Source organism: Hydra vulgaris, chromosome 04 (genome assembly GCF_038396675.1).
Source record: "Hydra vulgaris chromosome 04, alternate assembly HydraT2T_AEP".
Lineage (NCBI taxonomy): Eukaryota > Metazoa > Cnidaria > Hydrozoa > Anthoathecata > Hydridae > Hydra > Hydra vulgaris.
In genome coordinates this window covers 21,348,766-21,369,057 of record NC_088923.1, presented here as the reverse complement: position 1 = coordinate 21,369,057, position 20,292 = coordinate 21,348,766, and the positions used below count along the sequence as shown (strand labels likewise).

The 20,292-nt window shown below is 28.5% G+C and overlaps 1 protein-coding gene across 3 annotated transcripts in view; it reads right to left on the bottom strand.

Annotated features, from left to right (window-relative positions):
- Positions 1-7,486: 7,486 nt before the first annotated feature.
- The window catches only part of LOC136079645 (facilitated trehalose transporter Tret1-like), a 63,012-nt gene continuing 50,206 nt past the window's right edge, over positions 7,487-20,292 (bottom strand). For all 3 annotated transcript variants that reach the window (XM_065795763.1, XM_065795762.1, XM_065795764.1), the window contains exon 5: positions 7,487-8,356. In XM_065795763.1, coding sequence (XP_065651835.1) covers positions 7,599-8,356 — 758 coding nt within the window. In that variant the 3' untranslated portion in view covers positions 7,487-7,598. The remainder of the gene's footprint in view (positions 8,357-20,292) is intronic.

The following is a 20,292-nucleotide window of genomic DNA, read 5'->3' as shown; positions in this document are numbered from 1 at the left end:
GCATTTTAATTTTTACTTTTTGTCAACAAAATATGGAAAAAACTTTCGGACAACATCTAAGGGTTCTAAATATATATAAATATATATATATATATATTTATATATATATATATATACATATATATATATATATATATATATATATATATATATATATATATATATATATATATATATATATATATATATTTATATATATATATATATATATACATATATATATATATATATATATATATATATATATATATATATATATATATATATATATATATATATATATATATATATATATATATATATATATATATATATATATATATATATATATATATATATATATATATATATATATATATATATATATATATATATATATATATATATATATATATATATATATATATATAGTATACAATTGTAGTCTACGTAAGAATATATTATTTATACGTGTAGTCTGTAAGCTTTATGTAGTGTACTTGAATATAAATATTTCTTTTCTACCGAGAATACATATAGTTTATTCTAATTAACAACGTCTTACTTACATAAATAATTCAAGCGTTGATAGATATATAGTCGTAGTTGTAGTAACCTTTAATATAGGTTAAATAGACTATAGTGTCCATTTATTCAAGCAAAAATTGAAAAATTACAAGTTTTTTATAATTTTACAAAATTAGGTTAGGTGTCACTCATATAGTTGAAAACTAGTCATTGGAGTGACACCTAAATAAAATAAACAAACAAACAAAATAATAACAATTAAAAGCATGTGTAAATTAAATTAATTTTAAAATAATAATAATATCGATAAAGCTATAATAAATTAAATAATAAGACAAAAAATATGAAAACACTTAACTAATAAAAACAGCAAACAAAAATAAAAATAATTAGCAACAACAGCACAAATAATTATAAAAATTTACGCAAATGAAAAGGCAAAACGCAAAAACTACAAAATGAAAGCAAAAACTACACAACGAAAATGCTAACACAAAAACTTCTACAAAATAAAACTAGTAAATCAAAAAAAAGTTCTTTTTTCAAATCCATGCTTTATGCAAGCAGAATTCTATTAAGCCTAGAAATTCTTTTTTTGTTATCTTTTGTTTAAGGAAAAATTACTGTTACGTTTTTAAATTTTTTTTTTATTAATTCAGTGTTCTTTTAAAATTTTAAAATTTTTGTAGAAGGAAAATATATATATATATATATATATATATATATATATATATATATATATATATATATATATATATATATATATATATATATATATATATATATATATATATATATATATATATATATTTATATAAATATATAATATAAATTATATAAATATATATATAGAAAGTAAAAAACATATATATATAGAAAGTAACCTTATATAAAGCATGGAAAAAGCGATAGGTTTTGAATCGCTGCGCTTTAATGTCTTCGAAACTGCAAATAATTTGCAAATCAATGATTTTTGTGACGTAATACGCAATTTATATCAAATAAATAAAATGTATGGGGAAATACAAATTAAATTTTTGTTAACTTAATTAACTTTTTTTGGTCAAATTTTTCCATTTCCTTGTATTGTCATCGAAAATGATTAAGTGTACAAAATTTGACCAAAATTGGTTGAGAAAAAAGCTTTCAAAAATTGATTTCAAATTTTGTGGCACACAAACACACATATATATATATATAGAAAGTAACCTTATATAAAGCATGGAAAAATAAAAAATTTTAATAATTTTTTGTTATTTTCGGCGAATAAAAAGGTGTAGAAAAGTTGGTAGCGACTTAGTACAAAGAGATGTTCAAATTTTATTTTGTTGGTTTTTTTAAGTGTTAATTTTGAGTATTTACTTTTTAAATGTTTCTTTCTTTATAATGACTTGTTTTTTTTTACTCTTCATTTTCTTTTGATATTTTTGAATTCTTTATTTTAACAATTGACAATATTTGATTTTCTTTCTTTATTTCCTTTTTTTTCAACGGTTAAAAAAACATGACCGCCATCTGAACTTCAGTATTAACTTTTCACATATTAACCTTGAAACATTTATTTACGTTTTTAATGTTGTAGAAAACGTTTTGGGCTCTATCCAAGTTCTATTTTTATTTTTTTGAAGCACTAATAATTTGATATTAAAATGTTGCACAATTTTTTAATGATATTAAAAAATTGTGCAAATTTGTTGCATCAAACATACTTTATTTATTATTTGTTGTTTTATTTTACGTTTTCTTTAATTTAGTGATTAGAAAGAAAAGTAAATTTAAAAAAAGGAAATAAATAAAGATGGACACTACACCAAAAATAAATTTCAAAATATAAACTTTTTCTCAGTATTCCAATAAATCTCAACGGAAAATAGCCACATTATAATTTGTTAACCAATCAACAGTTAGCTGGGTCAAAACCATTACTTTTCAATTGACAGCTACTCACAATTAAGACAAGAAAAATGTGGTCGAAAACAAAAAACCTCAGTGAGAGATGATCGATATCTGCTATTGAAGAGTATCGAAAATCCACAGAAGACAAGTCACTAACTAATAAATAATTTAGCTACTCATGATATTTATGTCTACTCAAATACTGTGCGGAGTCGGTTAATAGCTAATAAAAGGATTACTAGAAAATCTACTTAAAAACCATTACTTACAGATACCATGATAAAGAAGCGGTTTTTGTGGGCAAAGGAAAACAAAAAATGGAATAAAAAAGTGGAGTTGGATACGAAAATTGTTGTAACTGTTAATTTTACAGTTATTTTGTTTATTATACTTATGCAGTTATGATCGTTTTAAAAAAAATTATGTTAAAAAGACTTGATAATTGGTAATTTCTTTTTTTAAAAACAGTCTTGATAAATTTTAACTTGTTTATTTATTGATTGCAGGTTTTATTTTTGGATGAATCACACTTCTTAAAAGGCTTGTTAGCAAAGTTTGTTTGTCGCTCTGATGAGCCTATAAGATTTAGAAACATTGAACAGTATGCCAAGTTTCCTGAAAAGAAGATGTTTTGGGATTGTTTCTCTGTTATTGGACCAGAAGCACTCTATCCAGTTACTAGCATGATGAAGATTGATACATATATTGAGGTTCTGCAGACATGTTTAATTCAGAGGTGTTAATAGTGTTTCCAAAAGGAAACGAAGTATTGCAGCAGGGTTTAGCCACAAACCATAAATTCAAAAAAGTCAAAGAAATTCATGGAAGAAATTAATATTAAAACACTAAACTGGCCTGGCAACTTCATTGATCTCAATCCGTTTGAAAATCTCTGGGTAGTTGTAAAAAAAGACTTCAAAAACATGACTGCACAACTAAAAGTAAGGTTTCCACCACTATCCTTCAGGTTTGGTTTGAAGACCCAGAAATCCAAAACATTTGTAAAAACTTGGTAGTTTTTATGCCAAATTGTGTGCAGAAAGTCATAGCAGCACTAGGAGGGCACAGAAAGTATTAGTGTAGAAGTTTTTATTTCAATGGAGAAAGACAACTTAAAAATTCCTGCACTTTTATAGTTTTTCATTTTGATGCCATTAAATTTGCTTAATTCTGTAGTTTAAGCTATTAATTTGCTCAATACTGTAGTTTAAGCTATTAATTTGCTCAATACTGTAGTTTAAGCTATTAATTTGCTCAATACTGTAGTTTAAGCTATTAATTTGCTCAATACTGTAGTTTAAGCTATTAATTTGCTTAATACTGTAGTTTAAGCTATTAATTTGCTCAATACTGTAGTTTAAGCTATTATGATTATTCAAATTAAGGTTAAAATTTGTCAGCAAATTTTTGTTTTCAAATTTATGCCGATGTCGTGAGTAATTTTACGCCGCATTTTTCAAGAACATATTTGTTTAATACATACTTAGAATTGTATATATCTTTTAAGTTTTGATTTTTGCTAAGGTAAAGATGCAGTCATTAACGTAATCAAAGAAATTCTGAGGTTCTATTGTCAAATGAAGCTTAATCAAAAAGTAATAACAGTGTGATGAAATCTTTCGTGAATCAAAATAACTTTATGTGTGATGCAAGTGAAGTATCTGAATCTAATAGTTTTTCTTCACAAAAAGATAAAAATACCGATTTAGAAAATGTTATTGATTCATGTTCAAATAATACATACCCTTTTCAGTATAACTTGTCTAAGTCTGACGTTGTTTCTTTACAAACAAATAATGTTAATAATTCTGATCATGAAAATGATTGTGGTCTGTTAGATGATAAATATAAAGTTGACATTAAACTTTAAGCAAATATAAAGTCTTTGGCTTTAAAATATTCTTTAACTAGACAATATATAAACAATTTAATCAGATTTTTTATTGAAAAAATTTAATCCTTGCCAAAAAATTGTCAAACGTTATTAGTCACAAAACAATCAAATATGAAACAATTGCGAAATAATATGAAGAAGTCAAAAAGTTTGCTCTAACTGTTCAGTTTAAATCAACTTGTAGTTACGAATACTTTCAAACAATTTTTAAATTGCCTGCACCAAGTTCATTGTCCAATTGGGCATCATCTGTGAGTTTTGATCCTTGTTTTAAAAATGCTGTGTTTGATGAATTGAAAGAGCGCGCTGAAAATGGTGTAATGTATCGAGATGCAGCATTTATAATGGACTCAATGCATATTAAAGCACGTAAAATCTATACTGAACAATATGGCAAGTTTATTGGATTTGAAGATTATGGAGAACAAGTGTGAAATCTGATGACAAAATTGCAACCAAATGCGCTTGTATTTTTGCTTGTAGGTTAGCAAAGTTATTGGAAATATCCAGTTAGTTATGTACTTATTCATAGAGAATTTAAAAGCATTGGTTCAAACTAGTTTGCTAATGTGTAAATCAAGTAGCATTAGAGTACCCACTTTGACATGTGATGGAAGTCCATTAAATATGGATTTCTTATAACAGTTGGGTTGTAAACTTGGAGTGACAATAGATCAGTTTTACTCCAAATTTTACTATACCACTTCTAACAGGCCTGTTTATGCTATATTAGATGCATGCTTAACACTTAAATTGGCTAGTAATGATCTTGCTGATATTGGTGTGTTGTATGATAATAATGGTCATGTCATTAAATGGGAACACATTGTACTCTTATGTTAACTGCAAAAACAGAATGATTAACACTTAGCTACAAACTTATTTGTAGACATTTACACTTCCAACAACATAAAATGAATGTAAAAGTTGCTGGTCAAAAATTGAGATCATCATTAGCAAATGCTATAGATTTTTTGATGAAGTGTAATGTGAAAGGGTTTGAGAATGCAACAGGTATGGTGAATTTTATACGTATTTTTGATCATTTATTAAACATGATGAACTCTAAAAATGCGTATGCCAAAAACTTTAAACAACCACTTAAATTCAGCAATAGTAGATACTGGATGTAAGCAATATTGCATATCTGCTGTCTCTACGTACAGGTAACCGCAAAAATGGACCTTTCTTGGCTTTACATTGCCAGAAAGGCAAACTGTTCAATTTTAGATTGTACGCCTGACCTTCAAATTTTCAGTCTAAAATGGTTGCGTCGAAGAACGCCACTACAAGATGTACAAGCTATCGAATTCAATGAGCAGACATTTCTTCAATCATTATTTTTTAAACTAGACGAGCTGTGTTATGCTACATTGAAGGGTCTGTTGTTCGTGATTTGTCACACAGTATTGAGCGCACAATGTGTGCCCAAGCATTAACAACAACTGGAGTTGTGTCATCAATCAAAGACCACCTTGTCTATGTTAAAACACTACCAATAAGACACTAATACAGTTTTATTGTGCATAAAAATAAAGGTTTGATTTTTCTATCCGGTGTTGTCAAAGTTGTTGAAAAAGCTTTTAAACTTAGCGTATGTGGTTCCAATTCAACTACAACTACTGCTAAGCAGAGCATCAATGTTCTAAGCTTGAGTGTGGTTTTACGTAAACTTTGGCCTTATGTTAATATTTTTTCCAACGCTGGATAGTCACTTTGACCATGATCATTTTAGTTTCAATTTTGCAGTACTTACAATTTTGCTGTACAATTTTGCAATTGCTGTACAATTGCTGTACAATTTTGCAATTTGCTTACAATTTTGCAATTGCTGTACTGTACAATTTTGCTGTACTAATTTAATGAAAATTTATTTTACAAAATGTTTTATCCCTTATTTTGTTTATGTTGGAAACTTTTGTTAAAAAACGGCTTTTTTCTCAAAAGGCTTTAAAGATTTACGGATTTTGATTCATGTTTACTTTTAATTCAATACTTTCAAATCTACCTTTTATTACTATACTAATACTTCTACTGTTTTATTTTAGGTTTCCTACAAATATAATATGATTTTAATTTAGCAAACTTTTATGACTTGAAGTTTGCTTTATTAATTAGATAGATGGACCTCAAGAACCATAAACATTTAACGGATTCCCAATATCATCATTCTCTGATTTAGTTATATGTTTAAAAGTTCGTTGTTTTGAGATTACTAATAATAAATGTACCCGTGGTCAAACTTTCGCAAGGCAACAATGTCAACCTGACATTCGCAAATATTGTTTTTCTCAACGAGTTGTATATATCTCTACGTTAGAGTTATTTTATATTCTTGATTTCCTATTTATTATTGCAAACTTGGTATTTGTAAACCAAAAGGTCTTTAATTGAACAAGCCTTAGGAACATTAACTTGGTTCTCAATGCTTTTTACACGCATGTTATTTATTATATACATTTATCTCGTATATATTTAGAATTTTAATTTCAATAAAGAAAATAAGATGAAATTTTTTTGGAAAATTTCTGAATTTCCGGAAAATTTTTGGAAATTTTACGGAAAATTCCCGAGGTAAAAATTTCTGTGAAAATCTCAACCCTAAGAGTTACCCAACGTATTAAACCTAAAGGTTGCCAGTTCGTAATCGTGACCCTATTCCGGAGATTTACCGGTGAGCTTCCCATATGGGCACCAGCTGCAAAACCATAATAAACCCTTAAGGCTTTAAAGTAAGATTTTAGGTGGAGCTCATAATGGGTACCCTGCGGGCAAACTCATATAAACACCAGAATGAAACCACGACCAACATCCAGAGGGATACCGGGGGTCTACCTATACGAGTCCTAAATGGCAAGCCATAAGTGTCCTGTATGGTACCTGCTGGCTGGGTTGGAAATGCGAAATCAAAATTCGGCAAAATAATTTTATTCTAAAGGCTATACAAAATTGATTAAAATTCATGTGACAAATTGGTTTATTTAAATTGCTAATACTTCTTAAAACCTATTTTTTGACAAGTTTTAGAGTAAAAAGATTTTTAAACTGATAGGAATAAGTTACTTTTCTACTCATAAACAAAACATAAAAAATTAAATACATTTAGGTCGTATATATCTAAAATTTAATTCCAATAGAAAAATTGGCTTTGTTATAGTTGATGCAGTATGTTTTAATTAAAATCAAATAATAAGTTTTTAACTTTTAGTTTCTATTTTTTCATTTACAACAAAAATTGAAAACTTAATCCTTGATCAAATTGTTTAAAACAATACTATTTCAAAATTCAAGGATTCCACATTTAATAAAGATAATTCAGCCATTGTTTGTTCATTTGGAAATAATGTTCAATATCTTCAAGAGTTTTATCTTTTGTTTCAGGCACAAATAAGTAAACAAAGAGTATACTAATTAAACAAAATACAGAAAATGTCCATAGAGCTACTTGAATCCCGAAAAAAATTACTAATTTAAAAAACGATATTGTCACAATAAAGGAAAAACACCAACTTACACCTAATACAAAGCTACATGAAAAACCACGAAGTCGAGGAGGAAATATTTCAGACATAAATAGGGTTGGAATAGTCCCCCATCCAATGGAGTAGCATATAATAAAAAATAAAAAACATGTAAAGGCTAAATATGAGTAGTTCTGATTGCACTTGACTTTAAAAGGTTCTAACTTCTCTTCATCTTTAATAAATAAATCATATCTCAACGCCTTTCTATCATTCTCAGGTTCAATAAAAATATGAAAATAAACTCCAAGTAAGATGTTGCAAATACACATACCAAAAGCCCCAATCATGAGAAGTTTTCGTCTTTTATATTTGTCAACTATAAAATACATGGTAACTGTAATAAGTACATGTGCTATATAAAGAAGAACAAAAAATGGATCGGTGAGGCCTGCCATTTTTACTAATCCGTGACCAAAATATATTAAAGGGTATATTCCACACATTTGGCGAAAAACCTCCAGTAAAGAGCTGTATAGAAAAGGTCGATAAAAGTCATGTTTTATAAAGTCGTTTTGAGCAGCCACATGTTGAAGTTCTAAAATGAAAAGGTGTAACAACATACCAAACTTTTTAATTACGTTAATATGTTAAAACTATAATAAACGAGATCTGCAACAGGTTGTTATTTTACAATGAAAATATTTAATAATATATTAAACTTTTTGCAATTAAAAAATATATTAACTTAGTAAATGTAATAAAAAATCTAAAATATCAAAAATAGAAAAAATTATTAAAAAAAAAAAGTAAAACAAAAAATGAAAGTCATTGAAAAGGCATGCGATACTCCTTAACAAGTGATACAACACATTTACAACAGTGATACAACAGCAAATTTATAAAATGGCCTTCAGTTTATCAGTGCATTAATTTTGAAATTTTTACGTTGAAAAACTATTTTCAGGATTTTTCAATATTTTAACAGGTAATAACTAAAAATTGATACTTTTTTTATCGAGCAATAATAAAAACACATGTTTAGAAAACAAAATTCTCTCCAATTATTTTTGTATACTAACGAACTCAAATATCAGAAGAAATCTTTAATTGGGGGACACTGAGACAAGCTCGTTAATTGGGATTTTTTGTTACATAAGAGATGTTCTGATTTTCCAAGAAGACGTTTTAATGGAATAATTCGAAAACACATAATAACCATCTGAAAGATATTTTGAAAGAAAATGGAATTAATATTTTCTTTAAGCATTGATTCTGGTATACTTGTTGATTAAAACCTAAACCTTAGCTTTAACCAAGTCTTGGAAATTTCACGTTCAGATATTGCAATGTACTGCATCAATTTTTGTTTAAACCCGTGTTTATATTTGTAGTTTGCTTTTGGAGACTTTTATCTGCATAATAGTGATCTTTACTTGGAATTTGCATTTTGGAGAAGGTAATTGACTATTTTCATTTAAACCAAAATATTTCCCAGAGCAATACCAGGTCATCCAACGGCATTGAGATTTTTCGGTTAATATTTGTTGCATTCCATGCTCTAACTTTTTTCGGCAGTCTATTCCCTGTTATTTAACGTTTTGCAGATATAAGACTGCTTACACTTGAACTTTTCTGCAACACTTTGTTGACCTAATGTTGTTGAAAGCACCGTTAAGCAAATAAGGCCTCTTCTTGTTCATTATTTTGGTCTTCGACTACCATTTTTACAATTGGTTGTTAAGGATGCCAAAATACATTAAATATTTTAAACTGGAACATTTTCTGTTTTAAAATGATTCGCATTAAACTTTTACCCGAGATTTTTGTGCATTTGATAAAGCTTTGCTATGCGCTCGCGTAGTACGTCTTGTTTTGATGGCATTTTAACCTTTTGCTCCGCTCATTTTTTAAAGCCCGACCACTCAGCGCGCAGTATTTTTAGCTTAACTTATAAGTATATTAAATAAAAAATTTTGTTATGTTATTGTAATATCTGAACCTTGAAGTAAAGTTTTTCTGAAAGGAAAATGAATATATTTACATAACTTTTATAGATTAACATCCCACCTTTCGTAAAAATTATACAGTGTTGGTCTAAAAAACTTTTATTTTTTAAGAAACGTTTTACATAGCACTTTTTTCAATAAAGAGATACATTTTAAGAAAAAAATAAGCGGAAACATATATGTAGGTAATAAAATTAAACTTTTTAACATTCCATAAGCATTTTTAACCAGAATAAATAAAACAGATTCTTAAAAGCACTTTTATTTCTTATATATTTTGAAAAAGTTGTATTCCTAGTTTTAACAAAACTATGATTAAAAATATACTGACACTAAGAACAGGAAAATACATTTCTATGGAGTACTTGTGTTTAACGTTAATTAAATATAGCTTTATTACAAGTTCTTTTGTACTTTTTACATATAATTATGCATAAATAATATCTCTAAAACAAGGTAGATAAGAAGTGTAAATAACATTTCAGATTTCAAGTCATAAGCTTAAACTAACTTTCTAAGGTTAGAAAAATAGAACAAAAATATATATACAATCATGAGCAATCAGTTATTTAACATTAGAATCATTATTCTTACTATATTTGAGCTCATCAATAATGTTTTTAACTTGGGATTGTGTGAAAGTAAAAATAAAAGCGAAGTTTATAACAAAATTATGTGAAGTTGTTGCTTTTCTGCACTGCTGTGGACCATTGATTTAAAATCGAAAGTCGGAAATGCAATGGAAACTTTAGTTTTTAAGTTTTTGAGTTACCTGTATAGGTATGTTTAAAAACGCTAAGAGGCATACTTCTGAACTAGCGAGAACGCCAAAAGGCGTACTTCGGAGCGGTAAGGCTAAATCCATCTAAATTAGTTGATGCAAAACAAAACATAAGATAAATTTGTAAACAGAGAGAGTATAGTTTCACTTTGGCGTACTTTTCTTTTTATGACTTTTGTGGTTCAATATGAAAGGGTTAGAATTGTTCTCATTTTTGAAGTACCACTCATTAGCTATATCTGCTAAATGTGGCATACGATAAATTTCAAACATGTGATATAGTGGCTAATCAAGGTCTAGCAGCTTTTAGAGGCTACTAATAATGTTTGATTAAATAACTAATCGCTGTGCAAAATTACAGAGGAGCGCTTAAAATTTCGATACAGATCCTCTAAAGTTTTGTTATAGAACGTGTGCTGGATAGCAAATTGGAATTAGTTAAAAACAATTACATAACTCGTTAAAATTTATATAAAGCATTTTTTTATAAGTAAAACTCAGCATCAAATTTTTTATCTAACAATATAACAAAAATCAAAATTCATTTTTTTTTTTTTTTTTGATTTTGGTTTTAGGTGCCCAAAAAGGACCTGGCAAATTTTTCACCATACACTGCTGAAGAGCTTTTACCTAGAAAGTTTACACCTCTTCTTTTACCGAAAGTGCAAAATATAACCAAATATTGTTTTAAACTCTGAATCCCTCGCTGCCAAATCAGGTACTATAACACATACGGTTATATCACATTATGGATTCATGAAAACGATAACTATTTTTGTATTAACTATCGCTGCACATCTATCACAACTATGTTCTGCAAAATATATAAACTCCCTTTAGTGTTAAATTTGAAGCAAATAAATAAAAAATAATGATCTAATTTAGTAATGAGAGAGTACCATGCTTTTTAAAAACAGGGAATGTTTTAATGTTGCAACCGTAAAACCGGAAATGTCACGAATTTTGTTGTTTTGATTTAAAAAAATACCGTAAAAAAACATGGCAGACACCATCCAGAAGTAACAAAAAACCCTAAAAGACGTCAAATAATTGGCAAAAAACGAGATAACAGGAGAAAATTGAAACTTTTAGGCCATACAATGAGCAAGTCTTGTAATTGTATTCGTTTAAAATGTTTTGAAGTTGTTAGTTTACAAGACAGAATTTTTTAGACAAGTTTAACCAAATGACATGTAAAGACCAGTAAGATGCTTTGTTGGCATCAATGATATCTCCGATTGAAGTAAAACAAAGAAGACCTAGCAAAGCAACCAATTTACATTACTATTCATATCAGTACAATTTATTAATTGCAAGAGACTACTTAGCGAAAAATGGAATTTGTTACAATGCATTTCTTTCCATATTTAACATCAGCAAATCAAGATTTTAAAGAATTCAAAAGATTTTAACAACGACTGGTTAGTAGTTTTATTTTTATAAAGCGCCACTTTTATTTTTTAGAATATTGTTTGTAATCTTACTTATTGAAAAGTAAACGGTAAATAACTACATTAAATATAAACATATGTCATATGTATCATAAACATATGTTATATTTATATGATGTAGTCACATTGTACACACGCTTTCGATTCAAAATATGGTCATAAGCTTATTGTCTAATATATTATCATTAACCAATAAGAATATTTTCGACCATTCCAATTTGTAAACTGTTTTGAAAAAAATATATAAATTTGTATCCTAGTAATCTTAATTATTACATATAACCAGAATCATGTTGTCATATATATTTTCCACACAGAGTTAGGTTTCCACATATTTTAGGAGTTGGTTTGCTTAGCATTTTAATTTTGTGTCGAACATGTTTATCTTGTTTACATTAATACCACCCATGGACCAAAAAGGAAAACATATAAACCGACCTTGCAAATTTGCACATGAGAAAAATGATAGTGTAATAAATTATAATAGATCTTTTAGAGGAAAAAATGTCTCAATACTCTCTTAAAGATTCTAGGAAACTGCACCTTCCAGAAGATTTAAATCTTAGTAAGATGCATTCAATGTACTTAGAAAGTCACCCCGGTGAATCATGTTTGAGAGAAAGTTACAGGCTTGCTTATTTTGTTTCACTTTCAGAAGATAAAAAGTAAATAATCAATTTATTATAAAGTTATTATTTTATTTTAAATTTTTCGTTATTCTGGGTAACTTTTTTTTAAATAAACATATATTTTAAGTAAATTTTTTTTACTTTAATATAAAGTTTTACTATTATTTTTTCTATTATATAATAGACGAATCTTTACTGAAAAATTTAACATTACATTAAATTTTTCAGTAAAGATTTTTGGGTACACAAGAAAAGACACACGTTCAACATCATAGATTTAAAATAAAGTTGTCAAAAAGTAACTCTCAACATAAACTACAAAAGCTTTCAGTTGAGCGAGAGCTTCACTAGAGAAAAGGACAAATATTTTATGAAAGAAAGACTGCTTCTAATCATGGAGCATATTCTTTAACCTGATTTGTTGCAGTTGCCTTTGATCTTTGGAAGAATCTTCCTTGTCCTAGTATAACAACCAATGACACATGTTACAGAAGAAAACTTTCTATGTACACTTTTAACATACATAACTTTGTAACTAACAAAGTTTCCCTTTTTTCCTATAATGAGACAGTTTGGAAAAAAGGTTTTAATAATGTAGCATCAATGTTGTTGCACTACTTTACTAAAAATTTGCCTTCAGAAATCACTCATTTTTAACTCTTCTGTAATTCTTGTCCTGGACAGAAAAAAATTTGGACTGTGCTGCGGTTTTTGCATTACATGTTCCACCAGAAAAATAGATTTGAAAATATTAAACTATCTATTATTCTCACAAAACTAGTTAAAAGAAGGAAAATGTTCTTGGAACGCCTTCAGCCCTTAAATTGAGTGCCTATACCTCCTTCCTCATCAAAGTATAAAGACCTATAGCATCTCAAACATTTTTGCAAGCAAGACGCACAAGAATTTTACGACTATCTTCTATCAAAAAGAGGACCAATCTCTTTCCGTGAATGGGTTCTCTGACTTAAATGAATAATAGGAAGTTGAACTTTGAAATTTAAACTAGTTTGTCCCCTTTTGAGATTTTGACAATCTATTTCATTAAATGGATTTTATACAATTGCTTATCCTTTATATTATTTAGTTTCTTTTATATTTTTTGATGTTGACTTGCTTTTTAATTACATATACCATGGATTTTTCTTTATGCTTGATAAATTAAAAATTATCATTATCCAAGAGGGATAATGATAATTTTTAGCATAAAAATGTTATTCAATTAATTTATACTAGCGGGCATTTTGCCTACAAAACATGTATTTTGTACGTTTAAACAAAATCACCACGTCCTAAAGACATTTAAAAAACGATTTTTTTCTAAACCAAATGGCTGCTGAGATTTTTTCTAAACCAAATGGCTGCTGAGATTTTTTCTAAACCAAATGGCTGCTGAGATTTTTTCTAAACCAAATGGCTGCTGAGATTTTTTCTAAACCAAATGGCTGCTGAGATTTTTTCTAAACCAAATGGCTGCTGAGATTTTTTCTAAACCAAATGGCTGCTGAGATTTTTTCTAAACCAAATGGCTGCTGAGATTTTTTCTAAACCAAATGGCTGCTGAGATTTTTTCTAAACCAAATGGCTGCTGAGATTTTTTCTAAACCAAATGGCTGCTGAGATTTTTTCTAAACCAAATGGCTGCTGAGATTTTTTCTAAACCAAATGGCTGCTGAGATTTTTTCTAAACCAAATGGCTGCTGAGATTTTTTCTAAACCAAATGGCTGCTGAGATTTTTTCTAAACCAAATGGCTGCTGAGATTTTTTCTAAACCAAATGGCTGCTGAGATTTTTTCTAAACCAAATGGCTGCTGAGATTTTTTCTAAACCAAATGGCTGCTGAGATTTTTTCTAAACCAAATGGCTGCTGAGATTTTTTCAAATGGCTGCTGAGATAAAATAAGTAGTGGTTTGTGAAAAGAAACGACAGGTTAAATTATTAATAAACAACCTTGGTAATGAAATACGTTTTGCAACCCAAAAACCGGGAATGTCAGTTTTAGATAAAAGTTACAAAATTCTATAGCAAACCAACAGTTTGCAAAAATTTGAAGTTAGTACATTTTTTCTTTCATTCTAAGGTTAATTTAAAAAAAAAATCTAGGCATGACTGCTCTTTGTAAAAAAAATAGGTAAGGTAAGTCTTTGAAAAATAAATTTGATTTATCTCAGTTTGTAAAAAACTGACATCCCCTGTTCTTTCCTTGCATCCTTCATATATCTCATATATCATCAATAAAATGTTAACTATGAAGACTAGTCAGATCACACTAGTTTCACTTTTTTTCGCTTTCTTCATTGCAAAGCTAAAAACTACATTTTCGTACGATAAAGTCTTGGCAAGGTCGTTTTCAATTGAAATCACTATAAGGTTAGTTTTCATTTGTTTTCTGAATAAGTTTTTCTTCATCACTAGAAGGAGATGGAGAACACCATACGAACAAAAATACATCCCTTGTCTTTTGAGCTGTATCCATTCGGTATCTTATCTGCTGGAGCAGCGTGTCATGAGCAACATTAAATACGTTCACCTAAAAACCCTTTGATTCGTCTTCGTGGAAATGGGCTATGTTCATTGACTTACTGTGAAATGTTTTCCTTCTCATTGTCCTACTCTTGACAAAATCACTTTGAAATCCAAACAAAGCTAACCCAGATGTAACCAGTTTTGCTTTTTGGAGAATTTAACACCAAAAAGAACGTGTTGGGTCAAGATCATTGATTAGAGTCTTTAAAAACATTGTCTAGTCATCCGAAGAAATGCTTTCTGATTGAAGAAGGAGGCAGACATCGTTGACACATAGGAAAGCCTTGAACCAGAAAGAAGTCAAGACAATGAGTTCAAATGATTAAATACACTTTTTGAGTGCCTTAACTAAAGTCAGTTGATGATCTTCTAAATCAAGCTCTTTAAGAAGTTTCAAGGACTTCAGTATTTCTTTTGGTTGTTTTGACAATGACCAGCAGCCTGTATGCGCGTACTCCATCTTGTTTAAGACGTTTGGTGACGGGACTGCCCATTTGACTCAGTCAAAACTTTCCAGCGCATGATGTAACTACTAAAAAGATTATACAACCTTTTTAGTAGTTGCATCATGCGCTAATTGAATGTTGCCAAAATAGTTCTTGACTAAAGTAGAGGATTCTGCAGAATAAACGCCGGCTAGGTTGAGACCATGCACACTGTAAGGCATAAACAAAGCTTGAGGGTTTTCTCGAGAATAATAGCCTGCGCTACTTTGAATTTACCGGACATATTAGCCCCGTAATCGTAGCCCTGTCCTCTACAGTTCAAAAAATCAATTCGGCTTTGATCCAAAACGTCTATAATCAGCTTCGCAAAGTCTTTTTGCTTCTCCAGATTTTTTACCTTCAGAAAATGCTCTTTTACTATCCGTTGGTTGTCAGATCTTAGGCGGATAAATCAAAGAACGAAAGTGATTTGTTTTGTTAAAGACACGTACGGAGTTCCATCAGCAATAATGGAAAAATAAAATGGCTGTGTGGACCTTTTTGATAATAGCAGCAAAAACAGTTTTACCACTTGCCATAATGAACTAATTTTGAGTTCTCGAGCTCAAATAGTGCACTTGCATTTTTATTACTTGTTTTTGGTGTCAAGAAACTTCTTTTAGATGGAACTGAAGTGTCTTATTGTGTTTCCCGAACAGCTCAAAGGAGACTGAAAAATTACCATAATCATAGTTGTCCAGCATGTTTGATAAATCTACACAAATATTTACATAATATTGAAATAAATATTACTTCTAGATTAATATTGCAAGCAACACTAAAATTATTTTATAACAATAAACTGCTAACACACCTCAATAACTTATATTTATGGAAGCTAATTGGAGAGTGGCAGCGTAAAGTTTCTTACCACTTGGTTGCCTCATTTCTTATTGACTTTTCAAGATCTGAAATAATCTCGTTCTGATTTTTCAAGGCTTCAAAGGCTGATTTCCAGATAATGTGGTGATTTCTTTGTTGAACATTACGCTGGTGGGTTTAAATCTTCTCCTAGTTTTTGATAATTATCTTTTCTTCCATTCCACAAAAAACAGAGGCAAGATTTTTTTTGTTTGTGGAATCTTTAGGAAAAAGTGCCAAATTTTGAGGTGATCTATTTACTACGAATAAATCGCGTTCGACTTTGGAAAAAACCCTCTTTTACTAAGTGGGGTCGTTTCTAACTGCTTGATCACCCAGTTGAATTGCTTCTTGACTCAAAATTAAAAAAAGCATTTGAAAATTGTGGTATGTTTTTAAGATCTGAAGATATCAAATGATACATTTTTAGAATCTGTAGACATTAAAGATGTTAAAAGACGTTAAATATTTTTAATATCACCTGGTTTTTCATAAAATAAGCATGTGTACCAAACTTACGCAATTATCATCTTCTTCAGAGACCGTTGAAAAATTTGAAGGGGAAGAAGGCATTCTTGAACTTAAGGATTCATCAATACTGTTGGTAGTGTGGTCCGTCTAAAAAAGAATTGCTTTTACAGTTTTGGAATGAAATAATGAATAAGGTAAGTATGGGTATTAAGGCCCACCTAAAAAAATGAAAATGTAAAGAAATGCTGATTTTTTTTTGCTGCCAGTGATAAAACCAGATAACTCTAATATTTTAATGTCGAAAAAAAGTTTCACAATTTATTTTTTCTCTAAGTTTGGATTAGTGGGCCTATTACCCGCCGGGCCTTATTACCCACACTTACCTTATAAGATTGTGAATAAAAAAATAAATCTGTTTACCTTTACCTTGACTACATGGTCGGACATAGAGTTATTAGATGCCTTTTCCAGTGTACGTTTGTTTTTGTATTCTTTTACAACTTTTTTTACAGTATCAAGTATCGGGTATTCTACGTGTATTTTCTACGGGTATTCTACGGGAAACAAGTATCGGGTATTAAAAACAATCGGGTATTATCCAATATAAAAAAAAACGGGTATTTCATAACTTTCAGGTAATTACCCGAATATTTAAATTCGGGTAATACCCGAAACAACTACCCGGATCCGAGTTCGGGTCTCGGGTCGCTATAACCAGCGTATTATAAATATTGTTTTTTCAAAATTAATTGTGTTTTGGTTAGAGAATAGATCACTATTAAATTTATTTCTAAAAAGTTTTTTACTTTTAGAGAAACCTCACATCTTTAATATTTCTTTGAGTTGAGTAATTTTGCTTATGCCATTTTGTAACTAAACTATTCACCTTTTGTATGGTTGCTTTTGGTAAGCTATTGAAGCATCTAAATTGACCAAAAAAGAATTTTTGTAAAAATGGAGCGGGTTAGCACCCTTGATCCTAATGTGTTTATGCACTGTTGATTCTATGATCAAAGGTGCATACACACACAATGTAAAACCAAAAGAGTAGCATGTACAATAGGTCATATCGTTTTTAAATGTTTTTTCTTCCACCATATAATCTTAAAATAAAAATTTTATACTATTTTGTGTTTTTTTGTCCTCTTAATAATTTTATATAATATGTACTGTATTGATATATATATATATATATATATATATATATATATATATATATATATATATATATATATATATATATATATATATAAGGTAAGTGTGGGTATTAAGGCCCACCTAAAAAAATGAAAATGTAAAGAAATGCTGATTTTTTTTTGCTGCCAGTGATAAAACCAGATAACTCTAATATTTTAATGTCGAAAAAAGTTTCACAATTTATTTTTTCCCTAAGTTTGGATTAGTGGGCCTTATTACCCGCCGGGCCTTAATACCCACACTTACCTTATATATATATATATATATATATATATATATATATATATATATATATATATATATATATATATATATATATATATATATATATATATATATATATATATATATATATATATATTTGTTTTGATTATTTATAAATTTCAAAACAGAGCCAATTTATAATTAGAAACGAAAAAGAAAACACTTTTATAATGGAACTTTAAGTTTCATGCCTAACGACAATTATCAGTCATTTATTACACAATTAAAAAATAAACGTTAGAATTACAATTAGAATTACGGTGACTTCAGTTCTAATGACTCCATTGAAACAAAATTTTAAAAGTTCTAAAAGTATAACATGGTGCAGACAAAAGTATAACATGGTGCATGACGTAAACCAACCAGAATCAATCTTCAGTATTAAATGAAGTAATAAGAAATATTATTGCGCCTACACTTTGAGACTCCTTGTATTAAGTAGATTATCTCCTTTATACATCAAAATTTGAAACTTCTTGTTCGAACAGAGGTTGTAAACTATTGAAGCTGGGTTGTATGGTTTGCATTGTTTAACAATCTTCTATCTGACAAAAAGTGATAAGTTTTTTTCTTTTAATCTCCTTACTTTTTTAGATAACTCCGTATCATTCTTATATCTAATTGCATTTTAAGGATTTTAGAAGGTTTGCATACAGAACTTTAAAAGATGTTTTGCTGAGTACATATTACATTTTTGGTTTTTATTCCGGATTGTTTGAACAAATGGTGGCCTGACAAACAATGTGGTTAGAAAGATAATGGTTGTTCATTGGACATTTGGATTTGTCAATGCAGTTGCATTCATCTCATTAATTTTTGTTTCCTTATGTAAAATGCTTTTATTGTGAGAGTTGATAATGGATTTTATGTTTGGCATGCAGTAATAACTTATTTTGATTGTGTTTCTATTAAACATTTTACGAAGTCTGTGGGTAACTGGAAAGTGGAGGTCGATGAGAATCAAAAAATATTTACCTATTTTTGTTACAATATTTGTACTGAAAGAAGGATTATACCAAATTATCTTGCGTTTATGATTGCCGTTTGTTAATTTTATACTTGGATGATATGCAAGTTCGCAATTGTACCCTGATTTTTTTAAAGCTTCTTGAAGAGGAGGAATGCTTTTTTAAAAAATCAATTCACATGACGATGCTGCTGATAATCTTAATTCAATAGTCTCAAGAATATTTTTTATTACACTCGGTAGATGTTTAGAACTAATGTGTATTTAATTCAGTAAATTATCTGGTTTGCGGTATTGCCGAAAAGAACCATCGTTAAGGTTTAGCGTTAAATCGAGATAGTTAACTATTTTCAAATTTCATTTAATAGAGATTAAAAGTAATAATCCTAGTTGGTTTACGTCACGTTTGCGCCACGTTATATTTTTAAAACTTTTAAAATTTTTTTCCATGGAGTCATAAAAACTCACGCCACAGTAATTCTAATTGTAATTTTAATGTTTAATTTTTGATTGTGTAATAAATGGCTGAAGATTGATGTTAGGCATGAAACTTAAAGTTCCATAATAAAAGTTTTTTCTTTTTCGTTTTTAATTATACATATACATATATTTATATATATATATGTATATATATATATATATATATATATATATATATATATATATATATACATATATATATATATATATATATATATATATATATATATATATATATATATATATATATATATATATATATATATATATATATATATATATATATATATATATCTGTGTGTGTTTGTTAATAGAGAAAATCCTTATAAGTAAAAATCTATATAAGTGTTTATTCAAAAATTAGCAATATAGCAAAACAATGTTCCTAATATAATTCATTACCATACAAAT